The sequence below is a fragment of the Caloenas nicobarica genome, chromosome 2 (assembly GCF_036013445.1).
Source record: "Caloenas nicobarica isolate bCalNic1 chromosome 2, bCalNic1.hap1, whole genome shotgun sequence".
Taxonomy (NCBI): Eukaryota; Metazoa; Chordata; class Aves; order Columbiformes; family Columbidae; genus Caloenas; species Caloenas nicobarica.
The window spans coordinates 29,414,646-29,434,410 of record NC_088246.1 but is presented as its reverse complement, the minus strand read 5'-3'; the positions used below and the strand labels follow the sequence as shown (position 1 = coordinate 29,434,410).

Here is a 19,765-nt window from a genome sequence, read left to right as displayed (position 1 = left end):
CCCCAGCCAACTGTCTCCAGTTTACATATTAAGCTGATGTAATTTGGTATGGAGTATCGCTTTGGCCAGTTTGGGTCAGCTACCCCACCTGTGCCCCCTCCCAGATTCTTCTGCACCCTCTCGTTGGCAAATCATAGGAAGCTGAAAAGTCCTTGACTTAATATAAGCACTACTTAGCAACAACATCAGTGTGTTATCAAGGTTATTCTCATAATAAATCCAAACCATAGCATTATTGCAGCTACTAGGAAGGAAATTAACTCTACCCGAGCTGAAATCAGGACACTGCTTAATTTTATTTTTCTTGTCCACTGTAGCACTTGTCCACTCTGCATCTGAAGTGATCTTAAATTACGAGTCACAGGCATCATCCTTGAGCTCTTTGCTCTCAGTCTACATTTCTTTTCTTTGCAAGTCCTATGGCAACTTAGTGCTGCAACTGCAAGGATTAAGCATGCTCAGCTGGCCCACAGCACACTCAAAGCACAGATTACAAAATATCTAAAAATTGCTGCATCACAAGTCTGGTAGTTACAAGGAAACTACTCCTCTCACAATATTCTTGAAGGCTTCCCATTTTCCAGATTTCATGAAATTGATATGGATATATTTCTTCCTTGTCCTTGAGAAAGAAAGGGAGGTCTTAGTCAAAATTCAATTTACTGATCAAAGACTTTTCTTCTTACGTGTGTATGTGTTTGGGGAACAGCTGGGCAAGACAATATACTTGCCCAAACCTCAGATTAAGAACTTTGCCTGGAAACATCCAGCCTAATAAAGAGATATGGAGAATTTTGTCTCCAAGTGATTAAAGTTTTACAAGAATCTGAAAATGGGTCTGGTACTGCAACTATTACCACTGCCCAGCATATCTAACTTGCATCTATACCAATGCCAGTTAAAAACCTCCAGAGGTTAAGTTTTGCTAAGTTTCAGTCATGGGTAATTGTGTGATCATTTCGCGATTTCTCATTTCACTGCCTTTAAGTCAGTATTTCATAATACAATCATCGCATAGAATATGCATCATTCATGCTTCTGGATGAAGTGTAGTGGTTAGGTTTCACTATTTCAGAAACAAAAATAATAGTATGAATTTGAAATAAATGAATAGAAACTAACATTCTAAAAGAAGAACCAAACTTTCAAAATAAAATACTTCTGGAAAAAATGTAATCAAATATTAACTAAGTCAGCAATGACTTCTCTAACAAATTCCAGACTTTTTTTTCCCTTGTTGAAAATAACAGAGACACAGAAATACGCAAATGTGATGACCAAGAGATGCTGAAGCACTATTTTTCCCAAAGCTCTGGTGTCCAAGACAGAAGGAATTCTTTTGTCTGTTTGAACAACGAAAACATTACGTACGTCTTACAAAATAGCAAAATGAAAAATAACACTCTAAAAACATTCCCATTTCTGGGGATGGCAGAGAACACTCAAGCTACTGAAAAAGGCAACTGCCACACTGTTTAACCAGAAACATAGTTCTTCCTTTTCTTCAAGTAACTTGCTAAATATATGCATTAAACTCATTGCCAGTTGATAAATTTTGCTTAAGGCGACAAGAGTTACATTTTGAACCTTATCACTTTAACTTATAAAACCCACCAGCTTCACATAAACATTTCTACATAGATTTGTCAGAGAAAATGTACTTCGAAAATTTATAATACGGATTAATCTATACTGAAAATACTATGCTGCTTAATTTCAGAATTTTATCAGTCTTCATTACTAAAAAAAGTTAATTATCACCTCATACACCTGGCTTAATATAAAATTTAAATGCAAACATGAAGGGAGCATGGGAATTTTTCTGAAGCATCTCGTGGAACAGTGAAAGTAGTTCTGAATGAAATATTAAGGTATTTTCATAATTGGAATGAGACAATAAGATATTTAAGTAGAACTAAGAACTATTAACTGAAGTTTCAAAATAAAAGTCCAAGGTCTTTTAAAAATCTAATCTTACATGTTTTCTATGGTAAGCAGGAGCAACTGAAAAAAGAAAAAATATTTAGGTACCAAGTATTATATACTGTAAACTCAATCCTTTTCCTTTCCCACAAGAAGCAAAACACATATAGTTATCAATACTCCTCAGCAACCAAATGGGCCAGCACAGGCTAATGATTTTTTTTTTTAATGTGTTATTTTCTTTCAGAGAAGAATCTGAAGGAAATGGCAGCAAACAGGAACATACGACATGCCAAACACTGTTTGCTATCACTTATGTTGACCACTCCGAATACACACACACACGTGCGCACGCAGATACACTTACCAACAGTCTATACACAGATATGAGCTACTACCTACAAGATAAAAAAAAGCCACAATGGTTTTGGTATAGGTTAGAAATTACTGGCTAATTTGCATGAACTGTTCAGATCAAGTCTTCAAGGAACTAGGATCTGTATCAGAAAAAAGCCTTACCATTAGTACTTTTCTGTCACTCCACAGAAAGCCAGCTCATGTATTGCCACTTCAGTTGGAATGAAGCGGAGGATCTTAACTCTTGCATCTGCAAAAACTGCACCCACTACCCCACTTTTTGGGGTACCCCACTACCAACTAGAGGGGACACAAAGGATAACAATCCTCCTGCCCTCATGTTCTCTGTCCTTCAGGAAAGGGACATTGCACATCTAGTGTAACACCACTAGACCTCTCCTCCGGCACTTCTAACTCCTTCATAGCTAAGGAAAAGTTTGGTATTTTAGCTCTGACATTGTTATTTATTATTTTCTGGGGTTTAATGTAATTAGCAAACAGCTCTTCACAGTTGAGTTATGGGAATTTTCATGTCCTCAGTCCACTACTAGGATAGATGATACAGCTCTTAATGCAATTTTACAGGTGCCTACTGAAAGCTATCATTAGACGGGATGATATTCTAATGCACTGAATTTGGAAATGCATTTGGCAAAGGCACTTTTCAAAGAGAGCAGAGGAAGGGGTTGGAACTGTGGATATCTTAACATAGTAAAGCCCTCCGCTAAGAGATACAACTTCTGAAGGAAAACTGTAAGCATTAGCACTGGTAGGTCTCCAGTATGTTGCTCAATGAAGTAATCTTTTAAACTATAACTATGATTTTGACATGTTTTTCCCAAGACATGATTTAATAAGCAAAATAACTGAAATACTTTCTCATCCTTAAGTAATGTCCTTAATGACTCACTATATTGACTACAGGAAGATGTATCTTTTATAACAAACCAAATTTTGCCTGTTATATAAAAGATTTTTTTTTTTTAATGGTTTACTTTTATGGACAATAAATATGCTTCTTCCCTCCACTCAGCCCTGGTGAAACCACATCTGTAGCACTGCATCCAACTCTGGGCTCCCCAGTACAAAAGCAGAGTTACTGGAGTGAGTCCAGCAAAGGGACAATGAAGGTGATTCAGGGACTGGAGTAGCTGTCATACAGGGGGAGGCTGAGAGGGCTGGGATTATTTGGTCTGGAGAAGAGAAGGCTCAGTGGGAATCTTCTTAATGTGTATAAATACCTGATGGGGAAAGAAAACAGAGCCAGACTTCTTCGTGCTGCCTAGTGAAAGGACTAGAGGCAATAAGCAAAAATTGAAATAAAGGAAATTTTTTTAAAACATAAGAAGAATCTTTTTTACTGCGAAGAGGGACAAACAACAGAACAAGCTACCCAGAGAGGTTGCAGAGATTTCCATCCTTGGAGACAGTCAAAAGCCAACCAGATACTGCTCTGATATATCTGACCTTGTTTTGAGTAAGGGGGGTGGGGACTTGAGCAGCTCTCGAGATCTCTTCCTATCTCAACTATTCTGTGACTCTGCTTTTAATAAAAGCAGAAATGGCTTAGACAAGTCTTTCAGAATTAAAGAAAATTGAAGTCCTGCAGTTTACTTATTGTTCTCTAATGTGAAAAACTAAGATTGCCACTGGAGTTTCAAAAGCCCGCTGGTTTTCTTATCTCTTTTTCACAGCAAGCGTTATTAAAAGAACTGTCAGTAGGTACCAGCAGACGACAGGCTGTTTTTATGTAAATTTAAACAATTTTTACTAAGACTGGTTACGAAGTAACGCTACTTTTTAAATTTTCATCTGCTCTGCATTTTAAGATATTAGTCTGCTGTTTTCCGACTTTTTACATACCAGTACTTGCATGACCTCTCCAGAATTAGAAAAACTTCAATTAAATATTACTGGACTGACTCACATCACACAATTGGACCAAAACTAGCATCATTGATTTTGCTCATGCAAACGTAAAATCCTAACAGATATTATATTTGCCTTCAAAAAAGGACATTTTTTTCCTCAAGTGCTTTTCTTAACATCCCTCCACAGACTCACACATTGACAGTTACAAATAGTCTTCATCAAGCCAGAAAAATCTAAAAGTTGCTCTCTTTTCCTGTCATTTATTACAAAGCCGTCTTCAATACTGAAGCAAACAGCTTTGCAAATAACATTATCCCTGCCACAAATTCTCATGCTGTTACTCAATCCCATTTGTTATTCTTTCTGAACATCTTCCAAATCAACTGTTCCTTTTCTGGGCTGAATTTTTGGTCACGCTTTGTACCATCTGCAAATAGCTTCATCTTTCCTCTTCTCAATTCCTACATAATCAAGTTATGTCCCAAACAGATTCTAGAGTGGACTTCTTCTTGCCTCCATGTATAATTTCAGTTCTTTGTTCACTATAAGGTTTACACAATTTGAAAGCTGATTTCTCCTCTATTCATTACAAATTTACATTCCTTTCTGCCTATTTACCCCTTCTTCTCTCTCATTTCTTAGCTCCCCAGAAGCTCCCTCTTGAGCGGCATTTCCATATTTGCAGATTTTTCTCAAAACACTTTAAAAAATATAATTAATTTAAATAGAAATATAATTTAAATATCCTAAATGTCTCAAAACCAGCTGATGCTATAAAAAAAAATTGCTTTGGACTTGCAGAGATTCTTGTTGGTTAAACTAGTTACACATTCAGCTGCACCGACTTAATGACTAGTTCAATAAGTATTCATAATAAACCACACTTCACTTCCAGAAAATTCTTCCACACACCTCCTCATGTAGCCTGAGTTTCTATACAGAAGTAAAAGGACAGCAAATTCAGATAGACGCCGTTAGCTCAAAAACAGCCCTACAAAGTAAACGACAGTCAAATTCAGTTTCAATGGACTTCAAAACTTCATATAGACAGAGTTTAAAATTATATATATTTTTTTAATTGCCTTTCACCAGGCATAAACCACAAGTTTTTAGCTGTGCTAATCGGCATGCTTTCCCTTCAACGCAAAAATGCAGGCAGCAGCCTCATCCATTCACTTTAATGTTTTATTCAGCTGCATCGCTGAGCAGACGGGAATACTTAAACGAGCAGTCCATATCGCAAAGTCCAAAGGGACTTGTGTTTTGAGGCCTTGGAAGGCTTAATACAGGCATGGTTATAGAATAGGAGATTTTCCTCCTCTCCTCTATTTCCCTAGGTAACAACATCAGCACCGGGCATAATTTGCCTCTGACTTTTAGTAACAAGAACACTTTAAAAAGCTCTTCAAATTTATGAGATTTTTAAACCCAAGGATAAACCTTGGCTGCAGTTTATACTGAAGTGTGCACTTTTATTCATACAATATTTTCTTACCAAATTATAATCAAGTTTCTGCTATGCAATTTTGGTGCTGCTATTGCTAGCTTTTATTGCTGTATTAAATTGTTTGCAAACAGCTAAAGGCTGCCAAAACAATTTCATCACATCTATTTGATTTTTAATAACCTTTTGTAAGAAACAGCTCCGAAAAGACTGTTTACATATTATGGTCAAATAAATGTCAACAAATTGTATCGTTTAGGTTACTGCCATTAGGATTTTTACAATTATTTTTGGCTTTATTTGAACATTATTGTTTAGAATTTACTAAGTTAGCTATCAGTCCACTACTGTCACTGAACTATACTTGTATTTACTTCTATCTACTCAAGCTAAAACTGAGAGATATTTCAACTTTTAAGTATTGGTACCATATTCACCTTTGGCTACCACAACCATTTCACCTTCCTCTCAAAAACATAAACACCTCATCAAAACTGTCTTAGCATATGCGGGATGCTGAAGTTTTCATAAAGTTCTGAAGGTGCTATCAGATGCCACACAATTCCCGTAAGGCACATCCTACACTTAAACCCCATTTTTACACATTAGCTTTCAGGAAAAGTAGGGGATTAGTTGTCTGTGTTCACTTTTAGCTACAAATATTTAAATTACATATGTGATTTTGATTTTAGATTTCAGTCAAACAAACTAAGGTTCTCTGCCCAGAAGATTATTTTGAATCTGTCAGAGCCAGCATGCCTTCTTGGCCAACCAATAAATAATGTGACAGCAAACATGTTCCAACATACATGTATTTTCTCTCAAGTAAGTTACTGTACAACTGAAACTCTATTTTTATTTCTAGTGATTCCAAACTAAAATATTTTACTCAAATTTAGATGCCCCCGAGGTAAACAGAATGACTTCTAAAGACAGTAGCCGTCATCCAACACATTAAAACGGGATGAGAGAATGATAAAATCAATGAAGTGCCAAGAAAACTTCATATATCCTTAAGAAAACAAAAGCAAAAGCTGTGTTTTTCAAACATTAAATTGTACACTGTGCTACAAACATGCAAGTTCTTCTCATCAGTTCTGAAACAGGAAATCAAAAGCTGCCAAAGAAGGCATGAACCACACCTTAGATAAGTAATTTTTCTGTCCAGGGACTCTTATATGTATATTACTTCAGACGCAGACAAGCTCCTGTATGACATCAACAGGTATCAGCTTTCCGTTTTCACACTCCATAAAAATTTATCCTTTTCCAAGTGACAAGTGCTGACCTTTCAGCCTACTATGTCCGCTCATGCTTTGCTCCCTTCTACAATCATTTCTTGTAATAAACATCAAAAATGCCAAGCAGAAATAAGGGTACTGCATGTGCTGTGCTGTATAGCTGATGTGTATGGTCTCTGTGATTGCCAATTAGAAAGGATGCTTTACTGAATTACCATACTTGGTATGCAATTACTGCAAAGCAACAACAAAAATTAACCTTACAGAAAAAGGTTTTCAATATTGATGCTGGAGACTTGTACATTTCCTAAAACCAGCAAAATCCAAAGTCAGAAACAATGTATATCTAGAATGGCTTTTGGTTTTAAAAGAGACTAGAAATTTTTGCACTAGAATTCAAATGCTTGGCCACCCTTCCTCTACTCTCCTAACCTCACTTTTGTTTCTTTTTAATAAGAAAAGGGAAAGTCAGCAAAACAAAATGTCACCATTAAATCATTTCACAGCATTTTCTGTCAGAAATGTAATGGAAAATGTGCACATCATGGGAAAGGTTACTGTTCTTCCAGAACATCTTTTCACTTGGTTCAGGGCTCATCCCTCTACATAACTGTGCAGGCACTACTGATGGTTGTTCTCCCTGGGCTTAATTTGGCAGTTGAAGGATTGTGGCATTTTCAGGAAACCACAGTGCAGTGATTTTAGTGGTTATCCAGCTGAAAGTGATGCTATGATTTAGAATAATTACTCTGTTTATGTGCAATGGTAAAAGTCAGTTACTATGCTATATTCCAATGTCAGCTTATACTTTACTACGTCTTTCCCTAATACGGCACCACATCAGATCTCAAAGTCAGAATTAGAGGAATTTATTTTTCCTGTTCATCAACAGTAAGTACACATGCAATACAAGAGCATTACTATACTTAGTTTAACTGACAATGTGGGGTGGGGGGGAAGGTAAAATCAGTTCTGCCAGTTAATCAAAGAACTGCAAATTAATTTACACTTGACCTTTGCATTGTTACAACCACTGATACGAAAAAGGGAACAGACTCATATTTGTCTCTGCTAAAAGCTTTTAGATATGCTTGAAGAAAATAGGCTTTTTTTTTCTTGCATTTCTTTTCCACAGCCTTTCTTCTCAAAACTAAGCGAAGTTACTAGGCCTTCCTCAAGAATAAGTCAGAGATAGGCTTAAAAATTTAGCTGTAACCTTATTCAAGACAGCACGGCAAAATTCTTAAATGGCATGTTACTCACCTCCACAAGACACACCAAAAAAAAAAAAAAGACAACACAACACTTTAAGGCAAAGAGCAAGTATTTAAAAAAATGCATTCAAGGGTAAGTGTTTAGGAAAAAAATCTGAATAATGAGGTTGTGATAAGGTAATAAAGTGCTACGTGAAACTTTCAGTGATACTGAATTTCTGTCTTAATATGGAATCATGCCTTCGGCATTTTAAATGGCCTGAAGCCAATCGGAGGCAAAAGTTTAATTTTAGTGCAATGAGAATGTAAAAGAATGACACAAAGTATAAGTAATAATAACAGTCTCAACTGTTGTAAAGGAGGACCCAGTTTTATTAATTGTAACGCAAAGCAAAATCCAAAACTAGCCATGGATATGGTACAGATGACAAACATTTAAAAATCAAAATAAAATAACAACAAACAAAAATTAAAAATCATGTAAAAGAAAATATCAAAATTAATAAGGCAGAAAAGTAAATGAAAACCATATCATTCTACTTTACAAATTCCTAAGGTTTGCTGACAGAAAAAAAAAAAATAATTTAGTCTAGATAATTCAATCTGTTATTTCAATGGCCACACCAACAGGGAGCTAAAGAGACAAGTTACACGGACAAAATGAAAAAATCTAGTGGATGTCAATATTACACTGAAGTACAGGAACAACAAATAAAGACTACAACTTTATTCCTTTTCCCAAAAAACCCTGCACATTCTACAAAAAGATTAATATTAAACTTTCACCATTCTCAAATTATCAATTTAGATATTGTTATATGCTAATATTTCAGTGACCTCAAAATAAAGTTTAATAATAAAACTGACTTTCTCCTGTAACATACACCGCGAAAAAAGCAATCTTTCCCCAACGTATGTATCATAATGCTGAAGAGGCATTAAGACAAGAGCTTTTTAATAATTTGTTGGTTTTTATGTTTTTAAAAGCAGGTTCTCCAGTAAGTAGCTCTGAAATATTCTTGGCTATAGAACTATTAAGCTAAATAGAACAATAATATCCCATATACACGTAGATCATCTACAGCCTCTCAGTTACTAATAACATATGTAAAATTATTGATTTAGACCCAAATTAGCAACCAGTCGCATACAACTTTGCTCCATTGATTTACTAACGAAAACTTGTGCTATATGCCATTTCAATCATGTGAAGAATAACTCTCGTCAATGCTGACAAAAGTAACTCCCTCTACCTCTAACTACTTTTCAGGTATGGACTTCTTTGGTAATGTAAAATATACTCTCACATCACTCCAAGATAAAATTTGTTTTGAATAGTGCAGATCAGGGGTGTCAAACTCATTTTTACTGGGGGTCACATCAGCCTCACAGTTGCCTTCAAAGAGCTGAACGTTATTTTAGGACTGTATAAATGTAATTTTAGGACTGTGTAGATAAAGTTTTGCACCCAAACTTCAGGCCTCCTACTATCAAAATCCCACACAGATTAACTAACTATGGATCAAAGACTTGTAAAAATATCGGGCAGCAGTAACAAAAGTGACCAAAATCAAAAGCGTGCAACAGTAAGAATCGCTATTGTGAATATTAAGATTTGTTACTCAAACAGTCCATAATTCACATTATGGTTCTGTGGACAGACATTTAATTCAGAAAACTGACTGCACAGATGCTCACTTGACACTAATCGCGACAAATCAAAACTGATGCTGCAACACAGCATTTAAATGGTTATTGTCTCCTGCTGTGGTCTTCTACCACATTACTTTAACACCTGAAGACAAACCTTCTCAGGTTATAAATTTCCTAAGTATAAATTTCAGTTTCGTGGCTTCTGTAGCAATGGCTCAGCTTAACGATGCAAAACACTGAATTGATAAAGAATTTGACATTTGTTTCCTGAGCACCCTATACTATGAAATCATCTGATGTGATACCATTGCTGCACTGGAAGTGACTGAAGCAGTGTGGCCAGAATGATGGAGTATCTGACGTACTCAACACCAACTGAATTGTATTATTTGATGCAATTTTGATGTTGTAAGAAAAAAATTCTTAAGAATGCCGACAAAAATAAGAATCTACTGACCACATCAAGATAGATATTTTTGCAGCCTTAACCTGTTGCTGGTAACCAGACTGGGAAATTATTTGACACATCATTAGCCTCCCCTCTGCCATCACAGGTAATCTGTTTTCATATTCTCTGGATTCTGTTTCATTAAAGTAATTTTAATTTTCTGAAGAGGTACCCCACTCAATGACCACTCTAAAGAACTTACTCATTACTTATAGGAAAGATAATTAGGACATCCTTGTCATAATGATTTTTATTTTATAAATTCTTCTGAATCCTAGGATTTATAGAAGACTAAAAGGTGTGAAGGTCTCTGATGCACTTCCTAAAGCAACCAGAAAGGTAATATATAAATCCTGAAATACATAGCTGTTTTGGGAACAAATGACAACTGCTGTAATGTACAAATCCACGACTGCAGCACAAACTTGATCGAGCAGCTGTAACTGAAGAAGAGAAAGGAATAACTATATTTTTTAAAATTCACTGATCAAAAGCTAAAATACTACTTGTTAGTTGAAAACAAGTAACCCTGTAGAAATTATTGCCTGAAACACTTAGTTACAAGAGGTTATCTTGTTACAACACTTCTAAAGTTGATGACACTGGTACACAAGCTTCTCAATCAGCAGACTTCAAACTCAGAACTTCTGACAATTAAACACCTGAACCAAGCTTGTATCTGAAGAGCTCATAAACCTCTCCTGTCCACAAACATTCTGCAGATTAAAGCCCAGTATACAAGAACCTGGGAGTCATTGGTCTGCAACTGTAAAAAGATCTAATGATGAACTTCAAGGAGGTTTGACTGACAGATCACTACACAGTCCACGAAAAGAAAAACATTTAAGGGGTGCAAAGGCCTCTTAGCTCCACCCTCCCAATCACCTCATAAGAGGAACAATAATAAACCTTGAAAAATACCATAATAATACTCCAACAGGGTTTCAGAACTTTCATAACATTGAAGACAGACAAACATGCATTTCTTCCTCTATGTTAGATACTTAAATTCCACTTCTTCACAACGTTTTAACAGCTAATGCCATTAAATAAATAAATAAATAAAATAAATAAATAAATAAATAAAAGTAAATTCACAGAAATCCCACCTTTTTCTCTGGGGGACCAAAAAAAAGCCATAATCGTCCTTATATCTGCATTTCATCAGAAAGCACCGGTAGGCAGAATAACCTTTGATGCAGTTTTGCTCTTTTTTTCAAATTGAAGACTCAACGCTAAGCTTTACACAAAAATAACATTAGATGGTCCTGTGCTTATTTTCCAGCCTGGATCCCTCAAGTCTGATAATGCAGAATTGAATGGAAACAAGCGTCGTTTAATCATTGTAATATCTCCATAATTTCAGGTTTGGGTCACTCCTACACAGACTACCTCTAAGACAGCTCCTTCAAGATCACACAGTATCAAGAACCAAACCAGAGCTGGAACACAAAATCAGTACCCAAAGACCTGAGCTTCTATTCTTCAGATGGCTTAAATTTCCATAAGAGTTTACCTGCAAAACAATTGGGGGGAAAATATTCTAGTCTTCAATTCAGATTCTGCTGTCTCATTTCAGGAAAATAACAGACAAAAGTACTAAAGAAATCCTTTAGGTAGCAGGTGAATAAACTCATGCCTAACTAAAAGAAAATTCAAGAGTCTGCCATGGACTTTTCGCAGTACAACTTCAAATGTTCAGGCAGCAGGGTAGCCCAAATGCAAATGTGACTTGCACTCTGCTTCCAGTTAAGCCCCAAATGCCAGCAGTGTGAGTCTTGCCACCAGCCCTATGCCTGACTTTTAGGTACTTTGCAAGAGCTAAACAATGCCTACAGCTTTTTTTAATGTCTGCCCTAGCACATGAGTTTACTGAAAATGAAAACTCGGTGGTATTTTACAGTAAAATGCAATGCAGAATAGGTAATTCAGTTTGAATGAAGTCCTCGGTGAATAAAAACGTGCATTTGTCATTGTATGCATATCCTGCTATCTCCCATGAAAAGAAACACTTTTTGGAAGGCAATAAAATGAGGTAAATGACAGAAAAAATGATCTCACGGGTAACTTAAGCAATTAGAAAAATTCATATGCAGAATTAATGCCTGTAAATTATATAGCAGAAATAACCTACATAACTGAATGTTAAGTTTCCTTTCATTCAAGTAGTTCATTAAAATAAAATAATGCATTTGTAATCCTCTGTAAAACATAGGACTGTTGCAAATTGTGGCTGAATCAACTAACATTTTCCTTGTGATTAATCTCTACATTAGCACCCTAAAACTTCTAAAAGTACTGTAAATCACAGCCTTTCAATTACTATCATGGATTGTTAATTTTGTTACAGTGCATTTAAAGTAATTCATAATCAACATGCTTGTTCTGGAATAAACTTCAGCTCAGTTCCTGCAGAGCTTCAAAACTAGCGGCCAAGGAAGAAATCCTTAACTTGAAGGCTGGCATGCCCTTCTGCATGGAAATGTGAGAAATAAAAATACAAAGATGAACCTATCCAAGACAAATGCAATAAAGAATATAAAGTGAGCAACAGTTTCAGAGCAAAAATTTCCAGAGGGTTCAGAAAAGCCTGTTTAGAGCAAAAGTTCTGTCAAAACCAGAATTAAAGTAGATCACTTTGTGCAGCTAAGGGCTCAATCATTTATGCAGTATAAATTATCTTAAATTTGATAAATACATTTGTAGCACCAGAATTACAGGTGTTGCATACATTATAAAGATTTTCAGTTATAGTATGATTTGACGACTCAAGGTTATGACAAACCTTATAGTCAATTTTACTCAAGAGTTTTTTTTATTTAGTAAATATGACATTGCATATGTTTTCTTCTTTCTCCCTTCCTGCTCTCAACCTTGCCCTTTCAGGCCTGTCTTCATACAGCGAATGCAGAACATCACACTTGCTTGAAATGTGAGACTTAGTATATTCGGAAAAATAAATACTTTCACAGTTGCTTATTTCCTAGTAAGCATCTGCATTAAAAAAAATACTACTTACATACATGCTTGATAACTTGTTTTGTGGGTTTATGCTTTCTGAATACTTCATAATCAGCATTCAAACCTATGTTTTCAAAAAATTCTATTCTCTATTCTTTCAAATACATGACCTTACTCTATTTTACCTTCTCTGTAATGCTGAAGTAATAATTTTGCCTCAGTTGCTGCAAATCAAACAAAATGGAAAATTCTAACTTAACTGACAAGAAAGCATAAAAATCCAATACACAAAACTATAAAATAATATATTAATATATGCTTGCTCTAAATTGTGGAATGAAGAAATATAATGCTTTTTCAGAGATTTCTTTAACCTGGACAAATATTATTTTGCCCCATGCATAAACGATATTCTAATTTTACTCTGTTTATCTCCAATTTAGCATTGAGATATCTATTTTATCTAATGCACTATATTCCTAAATATTACCCAAGCACATATTGAAACCCAGAACTGAAGTCTTTTTTTTTTTTTTTTTTTTTTTTTTTAATAGCAGCAATTGAGAACTGGATTTTTTTGGGCAGAGGCCACTTCTTTAGAAGTGAAGTCATTTAGAAGCTTTCCCTTGGAAGATTTTAACCTAGATTAGCTTGTGGATTCTTCTTTAAAAACTGTTGTACATACTAAAATGAAGTACACAATTAATCTTTTTTATTTCTTTTACCAAAACAGAATAGACGTTCATACTGTGTTAGAAGCACTTCTGTGTGAGGGCAAGCTTTGCTCATTGCATATTGAGCCACCTGAAACACACTTGCTTATCCATGCTTCCACTACCTATGGTTAAGTTCTAAAGGTTGCTATTAGGGAGCTATTTTAAAGATTTGCATACTAACGAGTTTTAGCCTGACACACACACACAAAAAAAAAAGATACTTATGAATCAAGCAAAACCTTTGAAAGATCTATTCATTCTAAGTGATTCATGCAAGACTGTAATAAAGCTCTGAGGAAACCTATTAAATATACAAACTACCTACAACTTTAAAAGATTCACAAAGTGAAACAAATGCAAAGCATCATTACACAAATCTTTTCTAAACCAAACAGTAGTGGTCACCTCTAAAAACAAATATATTTTAAAATTATTTTCTGATTTTGTTAAAAAATATAACTTTCACTTCAGTCTTGAAGAGCACCCATATTTCAAAAGATGTTTTCAATTTCAAGCAAATATTTTCAATATTTGATTACTCCTTGAGTAGGATACTGTTCTATAGGTACCCCCTGGTTTTGCTACACTTTAGTTTCAAGTGCGCATTTTAACTCCTTTCACTGAACTCTTACCTCTTCAAAAAAGCGTTGTGTCTCCATGGCTTACAACAAACATAAATATTAAAACCCCTCCATATTTACTATTATTCCTCTCAAAATTCAAATTACAGTTCAAGTAAAAAGACATTTAAAATCCACACTTTGCTCTAATTATAGATATAGCTTCCTTATTGTCATTTATCAAGGTTATAGATCAGACTTCACCTCACTTGAGTAAATGTTTTCAATTAACTTTTCACTGTTCAACTAATCTTGTAAATCTTGACTTTGTCACTCACTGACATTGTAAAAAGTTAAAATTGCAGAAGTATTTCAGTCAATAAAACTTACACAGATGTATATAAAGGAATTTAAAAAATAAATTAATTGTAAATTCTAAAAAAAAAAGTATACCACAAAAGGATCACAAGACTGATTCTTTTTTATAGATGTAACCTCAAAATCTAAACTTTCAGTTCTGGTGTATAGTAGTATAGCTACTGTACTGAAACAGTCTATCTATAGAATCTGACATCAGTGGTTAAAAAAAGTACTGACTTGGCAGGTCTGTAATACATACATATGGCAAGTATTAGCACATATAAAAGTACGGAACATGTCAATATCTTTTAGACAAAAGTGAATAATTAGATATTCTAACTTGAATCACTTTTTTTGGTAAAAAACTATAGTCACTAAGGTAAAGTTCAGCCAATTAATGAAGCATTATAATTTATCAGAATTAAATGTGCTTTTTTAGAAACAATTTTAAATCCTTCACAGGCAATTATTATATTTAAAGGTTTTAAACCATATGAACGACAGGTTAAGTAAAGACACTGCATATATTGCAAATAATCCCTGAGTGATCCAGTGCTGCACACAAGTAACTAATACGGAGATTAAAAAGCCTGAATCTCCATTAGTCGAACAGTAATAACTAGTTAAATTATGTAATGTTTTTGTTCCAGATTCATTATTAAATACTCTGCTGCATTCTTTGAAGTAAGAAGTAGTTGCTTATCTTCCTCTAACTCTTACTCAGTTAGCAATTCCAAAGTGAGAGACATAAATTTTTAGAAAAACCTACATTTTTTAAAAGCAGATTGTTCAAGAGTCATGTAACCAGCCCTGTTTGAGGTAACAAACAGCAGGAAAAGTTAGAAGGCTTATCAAGATTATTCCTTAAATTTGCAGTTTCAACAGTTGCATATTTCCATTTTACTTGGTGATCAACTTTCACATTCAGAAAAATCTCTTCTATAAGCTCTCCACGAACCTCCCTTTTCTTAGTTGCAGATGGGTAGGGAAGGGTGAAAATAAAATCCAGTAATTACAAAACATTTGGTGAGTGAAGAGCAAAGATGATGAACAAGATCACTAGTTTTCTGATGAAGTTTTGTCTTTAACAACAGACAGTGCCAAGCAAAATGGATATTGAGAAAAAACACTTTTGTTTTCCCTCTGCTACCACAAAGGAGTCCTGCCTGATGGTACAGGCAAGAGAAAAAAAGCAGTACAGGCAGAAGGCTGCTTCTCTTTGTGATAATGTAAGAGAAAAAAGGATCCTGAAAACTTTCTCTGACATAGCAATGCTCTGTGGATTACATCCCTACACAGCTTTGACTATCCGGTAGCTAGCATCTTATTACAGTCCCTGAATTTACTCTAATCAAAAGAAATACAGCTTTAAGAAAAACAAACAAACAAACCTAAAAAAATATCAAATTTACTAACTACTTTACCATTATTTGGTAATTATAAAAAATAAGCCACCATAGAACTTTAGAAGCAGTGGTCACCTAACTTGGATAAAATTGCAGCTATTTATAGGAATTATCTGAAGAAAAGCAAGTTTTAAATACATAATAAGGCAGAATATTTAAGAAAATATTTTTCGGAGAACTATGAACAAAGGATTAGAACATGAGAATCTCTTTTTTCTCCTATGCGGGTTTACTATTCTGTTTCCAAGCCTAATTAAGAGGATGGTTTATGAGAGAATCTGTTGAGTTTTGGCATGTAGTACGCTTATTTTTGGCCCATCTAAATTACTAGTAAAATCTTTTCATGTAGTAAACAAGACATACCACTAATTTTCTACCATATTTTTAACTGCAACTTAAATATACAGATCTTAAGGGCATTTCCTCACCTTATCTTTAATGTCCTCAAATGTGGTATTTAACACTTCTAGAAAAACTCTGAAGAAGAAAACTAATTCACTGCCTTTTTTCGCAGTAAAACACGGTACATGTTATTCCCAGGATTCCTCCCCATAACAAAATGGTCTTCCTGCATCTTTTATTTCTTGCAAACGACAGGGCTGAAGAAAGCCCTTTATCTTGTTGAGGGCAGTTAAAACCTCTTGCCATTAGCTCTCAGCAATTTGGGTGTATCAACAATCACTGCAACCTCCCACCGCTATTTCGCAGTCTGGAACGGAGCAGGATCCAGGAGCACCCAGCGGCAGTGGCTTGTCTATGCAACGGAGTCACACAGTTACTGATGAGCTTGTACAGGCACTCTGCCTCCAATTTGGAAATAAAAATACAAACTGGCACAACTTCTGTATCAACTTCTACAGTAAAACATACACTGTAATTGATAGTGAAATCAGCTACTCTGAATACAAGACATCTGTACCTGGGACATACTCTGATTCTAAAGCTGTGTTGCTTCTGTATCACTGATTCTGACTTTTCTCATAACTCTGATTCCTTGAAATAAATTAAAGGATGTATTTTGGAATAATCCTTCTAGTTAAAAACAATAACTATATCTAAGCTAAAGATGAGATCTTGTCCAGAAAAAAATCTAGTCAAAGCATAGAGGACCTAAATACACCACCGTTTTTTATCTGAACTTACTACAGGATCATTTTAATGAAAGCTCAGTAGATTCAATTAAAATCTGCTTTCTGGTAACTAAGCTCCATTATTCTTCTTACAAGAATTGTGAGCAGTTTCTATAGCTTCACAAATAGGCCACAATGCCAGCTATAAAATCAAAATCAGCAAAAGCTGTAGTCAACAGTGGCTATTTAATGGCAGCTATTCTACACTTTAATTAGATTTCTGCACCTACTAAAAAAAACATTCAAAAGAATTTTTTTTCCCCTCTTCTATTTCAGGTAAGAAACATGATTATCAAACCCCTTCATGATCTCCATTACTGGATGCAGCATTAATGCATTTTTAAAAACAAAAATTCCTCATAATCCAGATTTCAGCTCATAAAATTGTTAATGATGCTATTTTAATTATGTTTAGGATGCTCCTGTAGCTTTAATATCATTAAATTGCTTGTTTATCTTTCTGACCTGCTCTAAAACATTGATAATTCACCCTGACGAGAAAATTAAGTCTCTTGTGTTAGAAAAACAGATTGTCTTAGTTATTTACATCTTAATCCACAGTGTAAATGTGTTTGACAGATCAATAAACGAATCGAGTCAATATTTCTGATGTATTGTTTCCCCTAAATAAGTTTTTCTGTTTTGTTTGGTTTGGTGTTTTGTTTTGTTTTTTCCAAAAGCACGTTTTCTTCACTATAAGCATGATAACAAACTGATGAAGATGAAACCTGTAAGGTTATTTCTTGTAAGGTCAGAGCATCAAACCTACCTGACTAGATTTTCGTTGTCTCCAGTCCCTTTGCAGGTAGCACATTCAGTCCTTAAATCCTCCGACTTGGGCTTCTTTTGTAGAACAGACTGCCGTTGTCTTCTTTCTCTGGGAATCCGTTCCTGTCATAGCAGAAGGCAAAAGAAAGGAATGGCGGGGAAAGAAGGGAAGGAAAGCAAATATTTTCAATTATAGCACTGAAAGTAACACTTCAGACTAAAGTTTATTTTTTTGTGAAACTGTTTAAAAAAACAAACAAACAAAACACTATATTCCAACCTCAGGTTTCTCTTCTTCAGGCACAAAGCTTCGTTTTCGTCCTCTAGTTCTCTAAAAGAAAATATGTTCAAAATTCAATATTAGGTAAGAAAATGGCTTTGCTATTTATCTATTATTCATAACAACGAAAACATAACACAGGATATAATTTAAAGCATTAAGTACAGAACCACTGCAAGACAACTACAATAACAAATGCCAGAACAGCAGCTTCCGATCCTGAATATAATTTTACAGAACTAGCCAAAACGTAAATATAAACATATTTGTTGACCTGAGTATGCGAAGCCTGATTCTAAAAAAGACCGCTGCCAGAATTAGAAATGTCTTGCAGACTTTGCAGAAACTTCCCAATAGTAAAATGCGTAATTTGATAATTGATATGAACAGTATATTACAGTAAATTCCTTAAGCACATAGAAGTGCTTTATTTATAAACCAAGTGATCAGATTAAAAAAAATCAAAATTAAGAAACTTAATCAAAACAGAAACAGAAAATAATTCTTATAGGTTTTGAGGATGTCGTGGTTTAACCCAGCAGGCAGTTGAACACCACGCAGCCGTGTGCTCACTCTCCTCTGCCCAGTGGGATGGGGGAGACAATAAAGGAAAAACAGGTAAAACTCATGGATTGAGATAGACAGTTTAATAGGGCAGAAAAGAAAGGGAAAATAATAGTAATAATGGTAAAAGAATATACAAAATGGATGATGCACAATCCAACTGCTCACCACCCACTGACCCATGCCGAGCTTGCAGCTGTCCCCTGGACAGTTTTCCCTCTAGTTGATATACTGAGCATGATGTCATATGGTATGGAGCATTCCTTTGGTCAGCTGGGGTCAGCTGTCCCAGCTGTGTCCCCTCCCAACTTCTTGGGCACCCCCAGCCCTCTCACTGGTGGGGCAGTGTGAGGAGCAGAAAAGAGTTCGACTCAGTGTAAGCACTGCTCAGCAGTAACTGAAACATCCCAATGTTGTCGATGTTATTGTCATCCTAAATCCAAAACACAGCACTACACCAGCCACTAGGAGGTGAATTAACTCTATCCCAGCCGAAACCAGGACAGGGGAGTAAGAAAAACATAAAGCTTTCAAACTGAAGCTTAATATAACGGGTATATGGCAGATGCTCATAAAGCTGTAGCATATACCAGCGTATGACTGGTACAGAGATGGAATGGGTAATACAAAAATGGAAATTATTTCAGTGCTGTTGGCTAACAAAATCTAAATACCAACAGTGTCACGGAAAAGAGGTTTCTATGAACTGTAATGACAAACACCAAAGGTTTACAAGCAGCTCTAAGTAACTACATGCAAGACACACGAGTCCGGTTTCAGTCACCACGTTTTTATTTCTGAAATGGCAGCTTTATTACCTGAATGTGTTAAATAACTGCCACAAGATGACAATATCACACTCTCTCCT

The 19,765-nt window shown here is 35.2% G+C and overlaps 1 protein-coding gene across 5 annotated transcripts in view; it reads right to left on the bottom strand.

Moving 5' to 3' along the window:
- PHF14 (PHD finger protein 14) overlaps positions 1-19,765 on the bottom strand; it is a 166,276-nt gene that overhangs the window by 76,418 nt on the left and 70,093 nt on the right. For all 5 annotated transcript variants that reach the window (XM_065629505.1, XM_065629504.1, XM_065629506.1 and 2 more), the window contains exons 15-16: positions 18,334-18,384; positions 18,055-18,176 (exon numbers count right to left, since the gene is read on the bottom strand). In XM_065629505.1, coding sequence (XP_065485577.1) covers positions 18,055-18,176; positions 18,334-18,384 — 173 coding nt within the window. The remainder of the gene's footprint in view (positions 1-18,054; positions 18,177-18,333; positions 18,385-19,765) is intronic.